General features: G+C 36.3%; 1 protein-coding gene across 1 annotated transcript in view; it reads right to left on the bottom strand.

Annotated features, from left to right (window-relative positions):
- LOC136846994 (uncharacterized) overlaps positions 1-18,600 on the bottom strand; it is a 44,609-nt gene that overhangs the window by 13,078 nt on the left and 12,931 nt on the right. The window contains exon 3 of the mRNA XM_067118244.1: positions 8,517-8,669. Coding sequence (XP_066974345.1) covers positions 8,517-8,669 — 153 coding nt within the window. The remainder of the gene's footprint in view (positions 1-8,516; positions 8,670-18,600) is intronic.

Genomic DNA, 18,600 nt, shown 5'->3' with positions numbered 1-18,600 from the left:
TTAAAAGTAATTTTTGTTTAGATTACACTGGCCTTATACCATCGCTGGCTCTTGTTCCTGGGTATACATTGTAAAAGAAAAATTCATAGAGGGTGCAAAGAAATAATAGCTTAACTTTTCAATGGAACACACAAGTGTTTCTTAAGAGGGGAAGTCTGTCGCCAGTTTAAGGTGGCTTTATATGATCACAGAGACTTGTTTGCATAAGCGTCTTGTAAGAATCTATAATAATAAAATCTGAGTGGATATGATCTTGTTTGTCCTCCCCTCCCCCAGGTGACAGTAGGAGTGACATGACACAGCCACCCACCCCCTGCAAACCAGTTTGTCCACCCGGGTGGGGCGAGATAGGTATGGGAATGGGAGGGTAGGGGGCAATCTTTTTGCAAACCTACCTGTTCGTCCGGCCCGGGTGGGGCGGGGTAAGTAGGGGATCTGGATAGTAGGGGAGACAGCAGCCCCGGGTTCCAGCGTGCGCCAACAAGCTTGCATAAAAAATAAATTATAAAAATCTTGATTTTACAAGAGATTAATATAGTTTTACGTCAGCACTGGATCTGGAAGAACGGCCTGTATTATAAAAAAAAAAAAAAAAAAACAGACGAGTGTACGAGATATAGACAGAATTTTAAGCCCATGTCAACTTAACTTAGCGTTATTTTTGAGCGTGAACTTCAGTTTGAGTGGGATACAACAGAACCAGTTGTCTAGCAAAATATGTAAAAGAAGCAGAAAGAAGTGAGACTGACATATTTATATATATATATATATATATATATATATATATGTGTGTGTGTGTGTGTGTGTGTGTGTGTATATATATATATATATATATATATATATATATATATATATATATATATATATATATAATATTTTAACCTTCATTTCAGCTAATTTTTGAACGTGAACTTCAGTTTGGATGGGACAAAAATAGGACCAGGTTGCTAGCCAAATAGTTGAATGAAGGACAAAAAAAGGGCGATACTTATTTGCTTCGGGGTGTGACTTTACACCTCTCCGTGTAAGAGTCTATTTGGCTGTGTGTCTCGATGTGAGTATAATTTCGTGAGTGTTTGAATGTATCTGCTTGCGTTTGCGAGCTTTAGTCACCGTGTCGTTGATTTGTCAACTTCATGGCATTCAAACATAATGGATGCGAAATTAAGTTGCCTCTGTGTTAGGGAATACGTATTTAACAATAATCCATTTTCATGGTGCATGTAAAGTTTAAGTATTGGAAGTATTTTGAAAAAGGTGAGATTCTGATTATTAACGGATAAGGTAACATTGTTCCATATATGATTCCACTTCACCTGTATCTATAATTTTTTTCCAAGCAAAGATTAAACGATCAACCAAGTTTCAACTTCTGGAGCACTTTGGTAAAGTTCAGCTTTTTCTTATAATTTAAGGATTAGGTAACATTGTTCCAGAAGTGGTTCCACCTCACCAGTATCTGTAATTTCGTTCCAAGAAAAGATTAAGCGATCAAGGAAAGCGATATTTGAGGGTCCTCTTATTAAGTATTCATTTTTTTATATACATATTTTTGTGGAAGCGTGGGAGTCGAGTCAAGACCCTCATTGAAATGGGCTAACACGTTCGGTATCCTTTCGAACCCTAATTAATATGCTAATCTGAGAAAATTAAAGCAACGAATAACCCCGGTAAAAGGAATGAAAAAAGAATAGTCTTCGTATGAAATTTATTCTCTTCGCGAATGAATTGTTTCGCTTCTGCAAAGGAAAAAATGAACGCAAATTGAAACTGTAAATTGTCTAGTTATGACAAAATAAATTGCATCACCCTCATTGCAAAGCAAGTTAAGGGGGTAAATTATTTTCCAAATTAGAGTCAGAGCGGCATCTTTGAAAGGGCTTTCCCTCAAAGGCGCAAAGACTTTATTTTATAACTTAAATAAATGAACTGTGGTGAAAGTAAGTTTTTGTATTAAAAGAGGAAGTGATGTCTACGAATAGTTCTCAAGATCTGTATCAGCCAATGATCTTTTCGATAAAAGCACCTTAACAGTGCAAATATTCTTGCCGTAGTTCAAATGTCCTTTTTTTAATTCAGTCACACGCTATTCAACATCAATAACCTATTCAATTTATATTGGTAAAGTAACCACCACTACCACGGAAATTATTATCTTCTCTGTACTGACTCGGATGCAAAAACACTGCCGTGAAGACTAAAATACACTGGCTTCTATTCCAGACTGTGTTACTATTATTCCAATTTGAGTGAATAAGAATAATTCTTCCCCTAGTTCGAGTGACTGTTATTCCAATTTGAGCAAATTCTCTTCCAGTTTGGATGACCTTTACTCCAGTTTGAACGAATTCTCTTCTAGTTCGAATGGTCGTTACTCCAATTCGAGCGAATTCTCTTCCAGTTCGAGTGACCGTTATTCCACTTTGAGCGAATTCTCTTCCAGTTCGAGTGATTGTCACTCCAATGTGAGCGAATTCTGTTCCAGTTCGAGTGATTGTCATTCCAATGTGAGCGAATTCTGTTCCAGTTCGAGTGATTGTTATTCCAATTTGTGCAAATTCTGTTCCAGCTCGATTGACATCTATTTCCGTGAAAGTGCAGTGTGAATGTACATGAAACGAAGTAACACTTCGCATACTACAAACTAAATAAGAAAATGTACAGTGAATGACAGGAACATTGTCAATTTCGTGAGAGTCTGAATGTTATACTTGGATATAAAAACATGTCGGAAAAAAGAAATTAATCGTTGGAAATACCTATGACACAATAGATACCTCCCTACAAAAAATTTCGTACACAAAAGGTGAACAAACTAAACCGAGGAAGAAGGCACGAAATGCGAAGTTGACACCAGGATTTCAGAAGGATTAAGACGACAAACTCTCAAAACCGAGTCAGTAAGAGATGAATGAGGACTGATGAGGAGCTTAGCGAGACCTCGGAGAGGTATCTTAAAGAGAAAATGAGGATAGCGAGACCTCGAAGAGGTATCTAAAAGAGAAAATGAGGAAACTGAAAGTGAAAATCGATAGACAGGCGTGCAAATGAGTATGTCTGAAAATAATGTAAAATTATGGCTCACGGATGCTATGACTTCGTTGGTGGAAGTTGCATGTTTGTATCAAATGGCAGAGTGAAGTAGCTAAGACTTGATATTCGTAAGAGGCTGAGTTGAATAAATAACAAGTAAAATATGCACCGAACTTTCTTCGCCGCAATTAAGCTTTCTGTACAGCGTATAATGCTGTATGAGCCGTGGCCCATTAAATTTTCAGCCGCGGCCCGTTGGTGGCATGTCCTGTAGCGCTGCCAGAAGCACGATCATGGCTAACTTTAACCTTAAATAAAATCAAAACTACTGAGGCTAGAGGGCTGCAATTTGGTAAGTTGGATGATTTTAGGGTGGATGATCAACATACCAATTTGCAGCCCTGTAGCCTCAGTAGTTTTTAAGATCTGGGGGCTGACAGAAAAAGAGCGGACGGACAGACAAATAGCCATCTCAGTAGTTTTTTTTTTTTTTTTTTTGCAGAAAACTAAAAATGTTAGGAAGAAGGAGGGGAGGAAGATGAAAAAGAGATGTTGAATAGGAAGGGCCTCAACATCTAGGAAGCAAAAGAGTGCATGCCAGATAAAGTGACTGGCTCAGTGTGTAAAAATTTCCTGTGTAGGGTATGGAGCGTCTGATCTTGAGGAAGTTTTCTGCACATGGGTTCATCCATGATTCAGCAGTTAATGTGGGAATGCCGGAGTTTTTAATCATTAACTCGTTAACCACAGAAAAGAACGGCCACTCCCTCTTAAACTGCTTGATTGTGGATGAACCTCTCAGAAAAAGACTTCAAAAACATTGCTAACTATAAATCGTTGTCATGTCATCTTGTCTTTTCGCTAAGCACAAGTAAGAATTAATCATTCCCGTAATGCATTTCTTTTGTCTCTGGTAGCAGGAATTTTCCCCACCATGAAGTGATATCATACCGGGGTATCCTAAGGGATATCCTGAGATGTCCTACAATACTATCTCTAAAATAGATATACATCAGGAACATCATTTATTGCCCTCCCTCCATTTTTTATTAAAGGGAAGGATCATCCTTCAGTTGAATAGACGTCCTAATGATAATATCCAAAAATATCTTAAACAGTAGTCCTATGTCCTACAACTCCTATCCACGGCCATGGGAACCTACATTTCTTTATAACGGCTCCCTGAGGTAACATAAAATGAGGGAATTCAAATTAGTAGCAGCGCTGTTAAATAGGTGACGTTACTAAGTATCCTTGGTCTAACGCTTTTGGTATTATTATTATTATTATTATTATTATTATTATTATTATTATTATTGAAAAAGGACAAGTTATGTTAAAAATGTGATATCAGCTACAGAGGCTTGGTCCAGCTTCTATTATTATTATTATTATTATTATTATTATTATTATTATTATTATTATTATTATTATTATTGTTGTTATTGTTGTTGTTGTCGTATTTTCCCCTTTGCTTAAATACCTCTGACATATTTTCCACTGTCGTCAGCTTCAAGGCTTGGTCTAGCCCTGTTATTATTATTATTATTATTATTATTATTATTATTATTATTATTATTATTATTATTGTCGTCGTTTCTCCTTTGCCTTAAAGCCTCAGACATATTTTCCACCGTTGTTTGCTGTTGTACATATGCACTCTTTCAGACTGTTTAGTTGTTTATGTTTCAAGAATAAACTGCGTTTTACTATAATTTTCGTCTCTTAACTCTACTTATCCCCTGTCTGTCATATAAGCATTCTATTTCATGGCATAATAATAATAATAATAATAATAATAATAATAATAATAATAATAATAATAATAATAATAATAATAATAATAATAATAATTGAAGAGGAGACTCGAGAAGGTTCTCGGAAGCCCTCGTTTTGTATATTTATTAACATGCATTTACACCTGCACTATTGTGGATTTCGTCATTATTTTAGTGACTCATGCTTATGAGATAATAATAATAATAATAATAATGATAATAATAATAATAATAATAATAATAATAATAATAATATAATTTATTGTAATAATTACAATCATAATCTTTGAATTAAAAAGCAAAACATATCCTCGTTCTATACTTGCCTGTAAATAGTAAAAATAGTTGTATACTGATTGACCTCTCGACCCTCTGTTATATGATCATTACTTGCTGTATACTAACAGTGCGATTAAAATAGAAAATCACTGAGTCTTAAGATATTTTCTTACGATAACTGAAATTACAAAATCTTTTACATTATGATTATAGTAACTGAAATCACCGAGTTTTTCGCTATATTATAATAACTAAAATTATAGAGCCTTTCGTTATGTAATTCACAATGACTAAATTTACCAAATCTTTCTTTAAGTGACTACGATAACTAAATGGTCGAGTCTTTTGCTGTACCGTTATATAATAACTAAAGTTACAAAGTCGTGTTAAAGAAATAAAAAAAATTACCGCCCTATCGCTATGTAATTACAATAACTAAAGTTACGTAATCTTTCTATGGGCGATTGCAATCACTTAAATTACTTTATCTTTTTCTATATGATTATTTTAAGTAAAATCCTAGACTTTCTCTCTCTATCGTTATATAATAATTAAAATTACAAAAGGCGTGTAATAGCAGTAACAAAAATTATGAATCTCTCGTTATGTAATTACAGTAACTAAAATTACCTAATCTTTCGTTCCTCAGTTATAATCACTAAAATTACCTAATATTTTTCTGTATAATTAAGATAAATAAACTCCCAGGTTCTTTCGCCGCAAGCCTTCGACTTCTTCCAAACAGCAAGTTACTCCATTGGCTAACCCCCCTTTTTTACCCCCACACCCCCACCCCCTCCCCAGTAGTAATGAGCGATGAATGAACCGAAGAATGAATGAATGACTCCCCTCGGAAACGCCAATCGGGAAAGCCACTTTGGCGATCGATCAATCACCTGATCTCCCAACACAGGTGTCAAAAAGCTGACGCCTTTGACTAATGGTGGCGACCAACAGGGAAAGGTTCCGGGCTGAGAAAAAAAAAACATTAATTTAAGAGATGAGTTTATTTGTTGAGGGAAGAATTTAATTTTTGGGGATAAGTGTGGCATAGGCGGGAGGGTCACAGAAAATATAATTTCATGAACAAAAGGAAATCATAAGAATAAAACGAAGTTTAAATCAGCAAGGAATAAATCCTCGTAGGGAGTTAATATCGTCAGTGCACCTCACGCGGTGCTCTATAGGCATTAATTCACGTTCTTTGCAGAAAAGAAGAATTTCATAAGCCGGGGGAATTTTTATGAATAAAACTTAGTTTAAACAACTAAGGAATAAGCTGCAGTTGGAGTTAGTGTCGTCAGTGCACCTCACGCGGTGCTTTATAGGCATTAATTAACGTTCTTTGCAGAAAAGAAGAATTTCATAAGCCGGGGGAATTTTATATGAATAAAACTTAGTTTAAATAACTAAGGAATAAACTGCGGTTGGGGTTAATGTCGTCAGTGCACTTCGCGCGGTGTACTGTAGGCATTACTTCAAGTTATTTGCAACGTCCCTTCGGCCCCTAGCAGCAAAGTTTTTTCTTCCTATTACTATACCTCCGTTTCTATTCTCTTTCTTCCACCTTACTTTACAGCCTTTCCTAACTGTTGTTTCATAGTGCAACTGTGAGGATTTCCTCCTGTTACACCTTTCAAACCTTTTATACTCTCAATGTCCCTTTCAGCACTGAATGACCTCATAGGACCCAGTGGTTGGTATTTGGCCTAAATTTTATGTTCCATTCCCTTCCACTAAGGAACAAACGAGAAAAATTAGAAAACGGATAAAAAAAAGTTCAAGCTGAATCGCCAATTTAAAACTCAGATTTAAATTTCGTCCAAATCGGCAATTTCTTTTTATGGCAGCGTTAACGTATCGCCGAAATTACGATTAATTTCTGTTATGTCGCGACGGCTATGTAAAATGCGTTGTTATGACAGAATCCGCCTCCATAAAGCCAAATTATAATACAAGTCATTATTGCTTGATTTGGAACGGAACTCTCGTGTCGTTTATAACTTCGCCCCACAAATTAAAAGTATTTTAATTCATTCGGTGATTAAACTGATAGTGACATCACGGTTACAAAAACACTAAATGCAAGGACACTTAGCAAAAGCTAAATAAGTAATCTGCAGTTGTCAAGTAAAAGGAAACATTTAACAATAAGAGTACGGTAAGACACCAGTTAGCCATATTAATTTTTTTACACAAAATAACCACCTGTCAGCCAACTTGGATTTTTGACAAAATGGCCCCCATGTCATCCATCTTGGATGTGCCTCAAATTTTTTGCCAGGTTATATTTTTTCTTACTAAGATTACCGTATATTTAGACTTTCAGAACAATAATCTTTCATTTTCCCAGAAATGCCTCTCAATTCCTTATTTTTGTTTTACTAAACACCGTCTTAATTTAGGAGCAGAGTTGTGAGTTATGCAAAATCTGGGCTTACCCGAGAATATATGGACATATATATGGAGGTACTGACACAATTTCTGATATCATTGAAAAGGCCTGAATTAGGTTTGTGTGTGTGTGTGTGTGTGTGTGTGTGTGTGTGTGTGTGTGTGTGTGTCAGCCTGGTTAGAAAAATAGCCACACTGAAACTTTAACTTCGGCTCACATGACTGCTTCCCTGACATATCTTATATTAGGTTGAACGCATATTTTTTTTTTTCTTTATCTGTCTACCAATCTATCTATCTCTATATGTCTATTTATCTATTATATATATATATATATATATATATATATATATATATATATATATATATATATATGCCTGTTGTCAGCAGGGCAATATGTATGTGTATATATACTGAATACACAAATATACATATATACACATACATATTGCCCTGCTGACAACAGGCATAAATTTACATTACCACTTTCTCTAGCGTAATTGGCTCAGTATTTCGCGAGAAGTCTTGAACCTACAGTGTTTAAATAAACGCTTAAGTTAACAGTAACGAAAAATCATAGTCAGCAGTACCCATAAACCACTTAAACGTGATTGAACCATTTGCGTGCGTTACCTTTCAGCAAATCTATCTATCTCGTGCAAATCCAGTTTCGCAATTCCCCACGGCATTACCTTTCAGCAAGTCCATTTCGTCCATCTCGGAATTGTGGATGATCATATTTAGCAGTAACTATAAACAAGTTAAACATGACAGCCACTTACGTGCATTACCCTCCAACAAATCTATCTCGTGCAAATCCAGTATATTTAGCAGCAACTATAAACAAGTTAAACATGAGTGAGCCATTGACGTACGTTACCTTTCAGCAAATCTATCTATATCGTGCAAATCCAGTATATTTAGCAGCAACTATAAACAAATTAAACATGACTGAGCCATTGACGTACGTTACCCTTCAGCAAATCTATCTATCTCGTGCAAATCCAGTTTCGCAATTCCCTACGGCATTACCTTTCAGCAAGTCCATTTCGTCCATCTCGGAATTGTGGATGATTTTCAGCTGTCGGTGGAATTTCTTAGCCAAATTCCTTCGAACGAAGTTGGCTTCGATCTCCTGCTTGGTTCGCGGCACTCGACACTTGAACAGGCAGCAGAAGAACATGGCTGGAGACAGGAAAATAAACTCGTTAAATATATTAGTTTCACTAGTCTGAATTTGCGACATCGTTCCAATAATGTTTAGTGAACTGTATCTGAAAGCACACGGGAAAGTAAATTAGTTAAATAGATTAGTTTTACTCGTCTGAATTTACGACATCGTTCCAATAATGTTTAGTAAACTGTATCTGAAAGCACGCAAGAAAATAAATTAGTTAAATAGATTAGTTTTACTCGTCTGAATTTACGACATCGTTCCAATAATGTTTAGTGAACTGTATCTGAAAGCACACAGGAAAATAAATTAGTTAAATAGATTAGTTTTACTCGTCTGAATTTACGACATCGTTCCAATAATGTTTAGTGAACTGTATCTGAAAGTAAAGAGGAAAATAAATTAGTTAGATTAGCTTTATTCATTTGAATTTTCACCACGGTTCTAATTGAATAGATTAGTTTTTACTCATCTGAATTTACGCCATCGTTCTATGTTTAGCAGACTGCATCTGAAGGCACACGGGAAAGTAAATTAGTTAAATTAATTAGTTTTACTCATCTGAATATACGTCATCGTTCTTATTAAATAAATTAGTTGTACTCGTCTGAATTTACGCTATCGTTTTAATTAAATAAATAACAATGTTTAGTGAATTATACCTGAAAGCGCGTGGGGTAACGTTACCTCGTTCTGATATTCTGAATGAGGGTTCGAATCTTGCCCTGGAGTTAGAATTTCTCCATTTGATTATTGATGTGGATTTTAGGCTTTGCAGTGACAAGTACATCCAGAATATGAAGAAATCGGAAAGTTCAGATGGCATTGTGGTTTTTACAATTACTACGTACGTATTTGGTAAACGTGTGACAAGTAGATTCTATATTATATGCGGGTATATATATATATATATATATATATATATATATATATATATATATATATACAGCATATATATATGTGTGTGTGTATGTATTGAGTGAAAAAGCCACAGTAATGTAGCTGATAAATTGTATTTTTCAATATACAAAAAAATACAAAAAAAGGCCCTTGTATTTATCCTTTTTTGTATATTTTTTTTTTTTTGTATCTTGAAAAATACAATTTATCAGTTACATTATTGTGGCTTTTTTACTCATTATTTTCGGTCACAATATAGTGATGCACCACAGATATGTATGTATGTATTTATATATACATATATATATGTATATATATGAGTATGTATGTTCGTGTGTGTGTCGGAACGCTTTCATGCACTGAACAAGTAATGTTTATCTACAACACTGGCAAAATCAATTCAAGATATATCGAAAGCAACCGTAGAAACCAGAAAGAAAGAACGAATAATTTAATATTCATGTCCTTCAGAGGAAAATGAAATCTGATATGTGGAAATAAAAGGAAAAGCAAAACAGACGAAAATTCGAGGCACAAAAAACATTTATATGAAATAAGCGACTGTGTCTAAAAGGAAAAACCGAGAGCTTTTTATTCCATTTAATAAAAGAAAATATCCAAAACGGAAGTTGTGGGAAAAGAAATGTGAAAAGAGAAATAAAGCACACACCTCTTTGAGGGGAGGAGGGATTATCTTCTGAGTAAAAGAAAATATAAAAAAAAAAAACTCAGATTAAAAAATACCCTCGCTCTCTTTCGAGGGCAGTAAATTCACTCACGTCATTTTAATAAACATTATACAGAAATGGTAAAGTTTTCAAAAACGAGAAAAGATTCGATCAAACCATCATAAACTTACGCTGCGAGAGGGTGTTTTCAAAAATAATTCATCGACGTCTTTTCTGAAACACGTAAAGAAAAGCAAATATAAAATGCAATTTTGACTACGTCACAATCGATAACATTAGCATCTGGGATGTCCTGTACTTCGTAAGTTTGCTGACGAAATAATAGGTTACTGTCTCATTCCCTATCTTACAAAACTGCGGGATACCTGGCATTTCGTCTGAGGTTATATCTTGGTTTACCATAAGGCTGAAGATTATCTCAAGCCTTGTCCAGTGAAGCTTAGGGTTGCACAGCGGTTTCCGGCAGTTAAGCATTGCCTCATAGATTGCCATAAAACCAGAAGTTACCCTTAAGCTTCGCTGATGCTGAAGATTGCTTTTATGATACCCATAAAGCTAAAGGTTTCCCTAGGGTTTAACATAAGGCTGAGGGTTACAGCTGACTGTTGCTCCACAGTTTGCCATGAAGCTGAGCACTGTCTTATGTTTCTACCGTAAGGCTTGGGGTTGCCTCAAATCTTGTCCGATAATACTGAGTATTGCTTGAAGGTTTCCCGGGAAACTGAGGTTGCATCAAGGTTTATCATAAGGTGAGGAATGTCTTGAGGGCTTTCCGTTGAGGCAAAAGCTTACTTTTCAGCTTGATGCTTGCCCTTACGTCGTCGCTAATATGGATAGGTGGCGCTTTGCCATATCCACTGAAATATTCAACTATTTTGCGCTTTATGACCTTATACCAATGACAGTTGGCATGCCAAATATAAAGTTATAAAAAAGACGCTGTAAAATGATAAGGAATCAGGCTTAGTATCTTGGTCTGTAAGTTAAGTCATTGGGTCCTTCTGATAACGTATACGGTAACACTTTAGTAGCAGGAAGCATACCACATGCCATCTATGTGTATGTTTTGTATATGTGCATAGGCTAAAGTAACAAGTTAACCGGAGAGCTGTATATGAATAATTTGTGAACCAGGTAAGAGAGAAAAACTGAATTTTGGAAAGGTTGTGCAATAACTTCAGTTGTTTTTATATGGGGTGAAATACAGGTATATAAAAATCTTGTAAGTTTCTTCTTTTTTCTCTCATTTCGAATGGTAACGCTTCATTCATGTTATATGTGTGCTTGTTCGTGTGTATGTATTTGTAAAAGCTGCAATGACGTCTTAATTTTTCGATTGCTCTACAATTTTAGATACACTTCTCACGACAAGGCATGAAACCCAAATGCGGTTATTGCAAACAATTGCTTCTTCATTTGGGTCTCATGCTATGCGACAAACGTACCCAAAAATGTGAATAAATCTTTAAGTTAAATGATCACCGAGGATACTACAAATAATACAAAGATATGTAATATATACATTTTATGAAGAACTCCGCAACTTGAACCATCACCAGCCATTTCTTAGTCTTAGGAATAGGCCTATCAAAACATTCCCTGCCACCTGGTGACAGGTCTATAGGTCCATGATCTATAGGTCTAAAGGTGCGTCTTATGTGGAGCGAAGACGTTAGAGCAAATGGAGCATCAAGACTGTCCCAAATACCTGGGAGGAGGAGGAGGACAGTGAGTGAGTATTCTCTTTGTAGGAGGAAGTGAGCATCCCCAGGGGATATCTGGCGCCGAGACAATATTGTCTTACCTCGAACGCTGGGCTGAGAAACAGCCCCATTCAGGCTGGAGGACAATGCGGATGCTGCGATGGTATGTGGAGGTGATCAATTATACGACCCATGTTGGTGGCGCTGGGAGGAGACAAGTTTGTCCTTCCCTAAAGACCCAATTTGGGAAGGTAACAACGCTGAAGGCACCAAGGAGGAGAGACTGGACTGGTCGGCCTTGTTTTGACATCCAGACCCCATGTAGCTCATCTTGAAGATGTCCAGAGTATCACAGTGTTTAAGTCATAATCTGGCTGGAAATAGTAGGGTACGCGAAAAGCGCTTGCTTGAAAGCAGCATAAAATACGTGGATGGATGCAGATACTATTGAAGGATCAGAGTTTAAAAAAAAAAAAAAAAAAGTGTCCCACTAGCTCCAGACCTTTATAACGCATCAGGTAATACGCCAGTGGAAAGAATATCGAACACGACTGTCGTACAACACCCCGCGGGAATCCTTCGCTTGTTAATAAAATAAAATATGAGAGAGAGAGAGAGAGAGAGAGAGAGAGAGAGAGAGAGAGAGAGAGAGAGAGAGAGAGAGAGAGAGAGAGATAAAAAGGTGTAGGCGGGACCTCCATAACTGAAATATACCATTCTCGCTTTATGCCTCAAGGGACGATGAACTTTTATTGTTGATTTTAATGGTCCCAGGACAAGGTCTATAGATTATATAGACCTAGTCCCAGGACATCTGACGTTTCAGACGGCTGGTATATAAAAGCGGTGACGCCCTAAGGCACGTTTACGGGCTGCTCTGAGAGAAACAGCACTCGGTGAAGTTCCGTTACCTCAAAGCCAAAAAGAAAACTCGATGAAAGTATTTTCTGCTCAAAAGACGTCAAAGAATCTACCAGCATTGTATTTTGAAAAGGACTAGTACTGTTTCGCTGAATGCTATTATTGAAATTAGTTCATCCTCTGAGGAACTATCATAGATCCATGATATTTCTTTTTTATTATCTGGTAGCCGGTTGGACATGCAGCCGATGGCTGTTTACAGGAACTAAAAGGACCAGCATGATAGATATTCTGGAAAATAGAATCAGAGAATTCCAAGGACTAGATGAAGAAAAAAAAACGATAAAAAAGTTTCTGAATTGACAGAAAAGCAGTTACCTGAAGTACCAGTAGCAAAGAATACATGACTTTGATTATTTTATCTTTTATATTTCTTTTTTCATCTTTATTCTACCAATTGAGAAGCGATGTATTTAACTTTTCTCGGGCTCCATAGTTAAAGATTAAAGACTTGGCGTTGCTAATCCATAGGACCATCGGGACAGGGTTAAAGGTGATATTACACGGATGCTGAAATATTATTCGTATTCCTGAATGTTATAGTTTAGTACCAAAAGTGGAGGGCAACAGCAGAAGCTTATCTAGATCACGACGACTATTATTTCAAGTGTTCAAATATATGTTTTCCACGGATCTGAGAGATATTTTAATACGCCGTGTTATTAACAGTTAAGAAATTTAGCAGAATGATGTACAGTGATTGTGTGGGGACAAGGATACGCTGTTAAACATACATCGCAAAGTTCCAACAATTTCATGAAGGATGACATACAGCTTACAAAGAACTAAAGACTACGAGTGTAGATTAGTTCTACTCGAATATCGGTGACTAAAGTGATAAACAGCTACTGATAGAAGTATTCTGACGACATCAAGTTCTCCACAAACTCCAGGGAAACTTTTTAGCCAACAAAGGAATCACTGATGTATTTTGATTCATTAACATGATTTTCTTGAGGTGCTGAGTTGGCATCTTTCTCTCCCGCTACTTGTTGTCGAATGTGTTACTCAAGCTTTTCTTGAAGATGGTCATGGATGCTATGAGATGGAAGACTGGTAAGCGTATTATAATTGTCACACTGTTAAAGATAAATTATGGGTTGATGAATAATTCTTTATTTCCGTTTGGAAGGTTTTTAAATTGGAGATTACGGATGATTAGGGTTTTCCTAGCTAACCTACTGTGTCTCTTTAAAATGTTAACCTCAATAGCTATGTTGCTAATATCCTGGAAAACATTAATAAAGAATCAAGTTATGTACACTATAATAGCTGAAAATATCTAAAACAACATCAGCTCATCAAGTTACAGATATCTAAACAGTTTTGTATACAGAATTAATTTCCATTCATTTTCTCTCTCTCTCTCTCTCTCTCTCTCTCTCTCTCTCTCTCTCTCTCTCTCTCTCTCTCTCTCTCTCTCTCACGAGGGTCGTCTTCGACTCCTCCGTAACACATCTTTGATAGCCAAGGTGTCTCTCCTATTACCCCGATGCTTCATCCGAGAAGACATCAAGTCCTGGAAGGATACCTTATCCTACGATGCTATTCCCATCTGCTGGTACTTCCTATTGAATACGCCTCTGAAAAAGTTAGCATTTACGGTGATTGGTGTCCAGGAGCTCTCTTTAATACCTGTGCTTCATCCAGGTCATTAGTCGTCCCTCTTAAAGGAGGGCTTTCTCCACCTACGCTGTTCTGTCTCCTCGTATTTTTCCCTGCAAATGCGCCCCTGGAAACGCGTCATAAAAGTGGCCGTAACCGAGTTCCAGGGAAGGCCGTAACCCTCTGGACGTTGGGCGTAACATTCCTCATCAACTTGAGATGTTTGTTTTTTATTTATTTTTCCTGGAACGCACGCGATAGTATGGTTGCGGCTAAACAAAGATGCTCTTACTCCAGAAGATTGTCATACTGCTGACTAAATTAATTTCTGGAAGGGTGCCATAAAAGGTAGGTCATTGGCGTATATTTATTACTGGAACGTTCTCAGCAATGAGTAAGGTTTATATACACGTGTAGCATTTCAAAATAGATATACGGAAGGACGTTATTATATATATATATATATATATATATATATATATATATATATATATATATATATATATATATATATATATATATATATATATGTATATACACGAATACCTAATGGTCATTCGTAGTAGCTTTAATTACAGCACAATTTCCCTTTTATTTTGAACTTCTCGTAATTACGGTCAGCCCGGTTTTGTATCATGAGATAGTGGGTGCGTTGGTTATAGAAGCCGTGTAGGACTGCTCCTTTTTGATTACACAAAAATGTAGTCAAAAGCGTTTGATTAATCTACCTGTAATTAACAGTCAGTACATATGGCTTTAAAACAAGAGAGTGAGCTAGATAGAGTTGGAATGGCGAACGAACCACGTAACCCAGAAACAAAGAGAGGCAAAAATGAAGAAAGGGTCCCCTGAAATTTTTGGTTACCTAAGCAATGAAATTCATTCCAAAGACATGGAGCGAAATGCCCCAAATTAATAAGCTTAAAATTTTTAATATGGTCAATCCTCCCCGGACAGTGTTCTAATACCTTGAAGTTATATTAGCTGTCATTATAGATTGATTAATTCAGATTCATCACGTTGCGATGTCAAGACAGATCTTGACATTAGAGTTAGTGGGTCTAGTCTTTCCTTTACCATATCATCTTTGGTTTCAAGAAAGTTGGTTTGGGGCGACAGTTTCTGGCCTTGCAACATAATTTTAATTTTTTGTGCATGTCATTTCTAAAGATATTAAAATGAAATGATGATCTAGTTCATTATTTCTTAATACATCATTGGTAATTATACCAATATTTACATCTTACTTGTACGGTCGTTTCACCATTTATTACACAAAAGCAATTACTTCTTGAATTGCAATTTAATGACTGACTGTCTTCAGTTGTCCAAATCAACTCTAAAAGGTAACGCAGGTTTTCATATTAAATACCCAACACCTCAAAGCGCTTCTGAAGAGACAGTCAACACAACAACTTTGGTATTTTTTTAACAGCTCGCCGATTCAAAACTACGATTTTAGGAAGGAAGAAAGTTTCCGGACATTTAGTAAACAAGGAGAGCGCCCAATCCACCGCTTGAAAAAACATCAGCTTTCCGGTCACCTACATAGATGGCGGCACGAGTTCGCTCAGAGATCAGCATTCATGGAGAATCCTCCTTTTGGGAACTACGTAGGTGGAATATTGTTTTCCCCTTCGTTGAGAGGGAGAGAAACAAAAAAAAAAGTTCGGAACAGGAAGGAAGCACAAGTTGAGGATAGGCCTTCGTGCGAGTGTTTATTCATCCCCGGTTTTTGACGGGGGATTTTCCTTATCTCTCTCTCTCTCTCTCTCTCTCTCTCTCTCTCTCTCTCTCTCTCTCTCTCTCTCTCTCTTCTCTTTTACATGCACGTGGAAGAAGTAATTGGTTTTTGGATGCAGGAGGGAAAGATTTTCGTGTACATTTTCGTCCTCGAAAACTTTCTTGCGTGACCTGAGTGATTAAATGAAAGTATGATTTACTAGTAGTGTTTTTATACAATAAAAGTGAAGAGTCGCCATGTTAAAAAAAAAAACGTAAGGCAAAAGGGAATTTTTATAATTCTAGATATTGAGAGCTCATAAAAGAGGTCTCTCTCTCTCTCTCTCTCTCTCTCTCTCTCTCTCTCTCTCTCTCTCTCTCTCTCTCTCTCTCTCTCCCCTTAGTTCGTAAAACGAGTCGGTCCTTGATTCGGTACAACAGGATTTCAGTCACTCAGTACTCATGTATATATATATATATATATATATATATATATATATATATATATATATATATATATATATATTCATATATATAATATATATATGTGTGTATATATACAGTACATATATATGTATGTACAATTGTGTGTATATATATGTATATATATACACATTATATATATAATTCATACATATATATATTATACTCGTATAAATAAGAAAATAGTAATCTATAGTTTACCTCCAAAAATCAAAATCAATCAACTAAAAGAAAAAGGCACCTTAATCATCTGAGTTGTTCATGAATTTTAAGTTGCAGGAGAAAAAAAATCCTGTTGAATCCTTTCCGGATTTCACCATTAATTGCTTACATCTTGCGACACAGAGGACTATATTTGCTAGTTTTAATTTTGAGTATTAGCGTTTGTTCCCTGTAGGGGGATAGTGCCGTCAGTGCACCTCACTCGATGCCCTGTAGGCATTACTAAAGGTTCTTTGCAGCGTCCCTTCGGCCTCTAGCTGCAACCCCTTTCATTCCTTTTACTCTACCTTCTTTCATATTATATTTCTTCCATCTTGCTATCCACCCTCTCCTAACGATTATCTCATAGTGCAACTGCGAGGTTTTCCTCCTGTTACACCTTTCAAACCTACCTACTCTGTTTCCTTTCCACCGCTGAATGACCTCAAATGTCCCATTGCTTGGCCTTTGGCCTAAACTCTACATTCCATTCCATTCCATTTATGTTTTGTTAGCTTTTTTAATCTCACTTTCCACTTGTATTTTAAGTTCTTGTATCTCTTTTTATTTGTTCTATCCATCTCTGTTCCACGACGATTACTTCTATCATGTTAACTCAGAAGGGATAATTCGAATGAAATGCTGTCAACAGGGTCACTGCTGGGTCGGGAAGTTGGGTTAAACTCGCTGGTATGGTAGGCAGCTAGCCTGCGCAGATAAAATCTTAGGTACAGTGGGACTTTGCTTCCACCTTCTTTAATGACTTGTGTGGCTTTTTTGGCAGCGTCCTTTCCTTTCAACCGAAAGACCTGGGTTCGATCCCGATGTGAGTCAACAATTTATTCTATTCCACACATAATTATGTTGATTACTTCTTTATATATATACATATATATATATATATATATATATATATATATAAAACTGAATATGTATATTTATATATATAAATATAAATTATATATATGCATACACACACACACACACACACACACACACACACATATATATATATATATATATATATATATATATATATATATATATATATATATATATATATATATATATATATAGATCAACGAATTACAAAGCAAGTATATTACACAGGCTCCAAGTCTCGGTAAACTTCGACAGGAAAATAAATCGAGCGTAAAAGCGCGAGTAATCTCTTAACGAAAATACCAAAATTAATCTCCCGGGCTTTGAAACAGCCACCCACAGAGAAACCGGTAATAGTTTATCGATTATGTAATCTCTGCGTAATAAACACACTTTTAATCGCAACGGCCGCTGAAATTGGTTTTCGTCCGGCTTGTGAACCGAGCTGCTGCTTCAAGGGCGGCGCTTCCAGTGATGTTGATGTACCCTTGGTCGGCCAGTTTCCGCAATTTTCATCATTTTTAGACTTTTCTTAATGGCCCCTCCGTTACTGAATTTTCCTCTTTCTTTGGTTTTTATTGTCTTTTTTATCTTGTAACGTAGAAAAAGATCGACAGTAATTTGTCCCATGAATTCTTATTTTGTCTCTGAAGCTCTACGTGTGAATGGTTGGTTTCATACCAGCACAAGTCCTTGCTTGTACACGGCATGTACAAATGTAGCAAAGTTCTTTCATTGTTTCTTTTGTATTTTTTGTCTTTTTTGTGACGATGACAAAAAACAGCCATTTCACCCATGAGTTCTCATTGTCTTTGCGTGAGGTATAAGCCTAAAGC

The sequence above is a fragment of the Macrobrachium rosenbergii genome, chromosome 16, assembly GCF_040412425.1.
Source record: "Macrobrachium rosenbergii isolate ZJJX-2024 chromosome 16, ASM4041242v1, whole genome shotgun sequence".
Classification (NCBI taxonomy): Eukaryota; Metazoa; Arthropoda; class Malacostraca; order Decapoda; family Palaemonidae; genus Macrobrachium; species Macrobrachium rosenbergii.
Note: the sequence above shows the minus strand (reverse complement) of the source record. Positions and strands in the feature narration are given on the sequence as shown.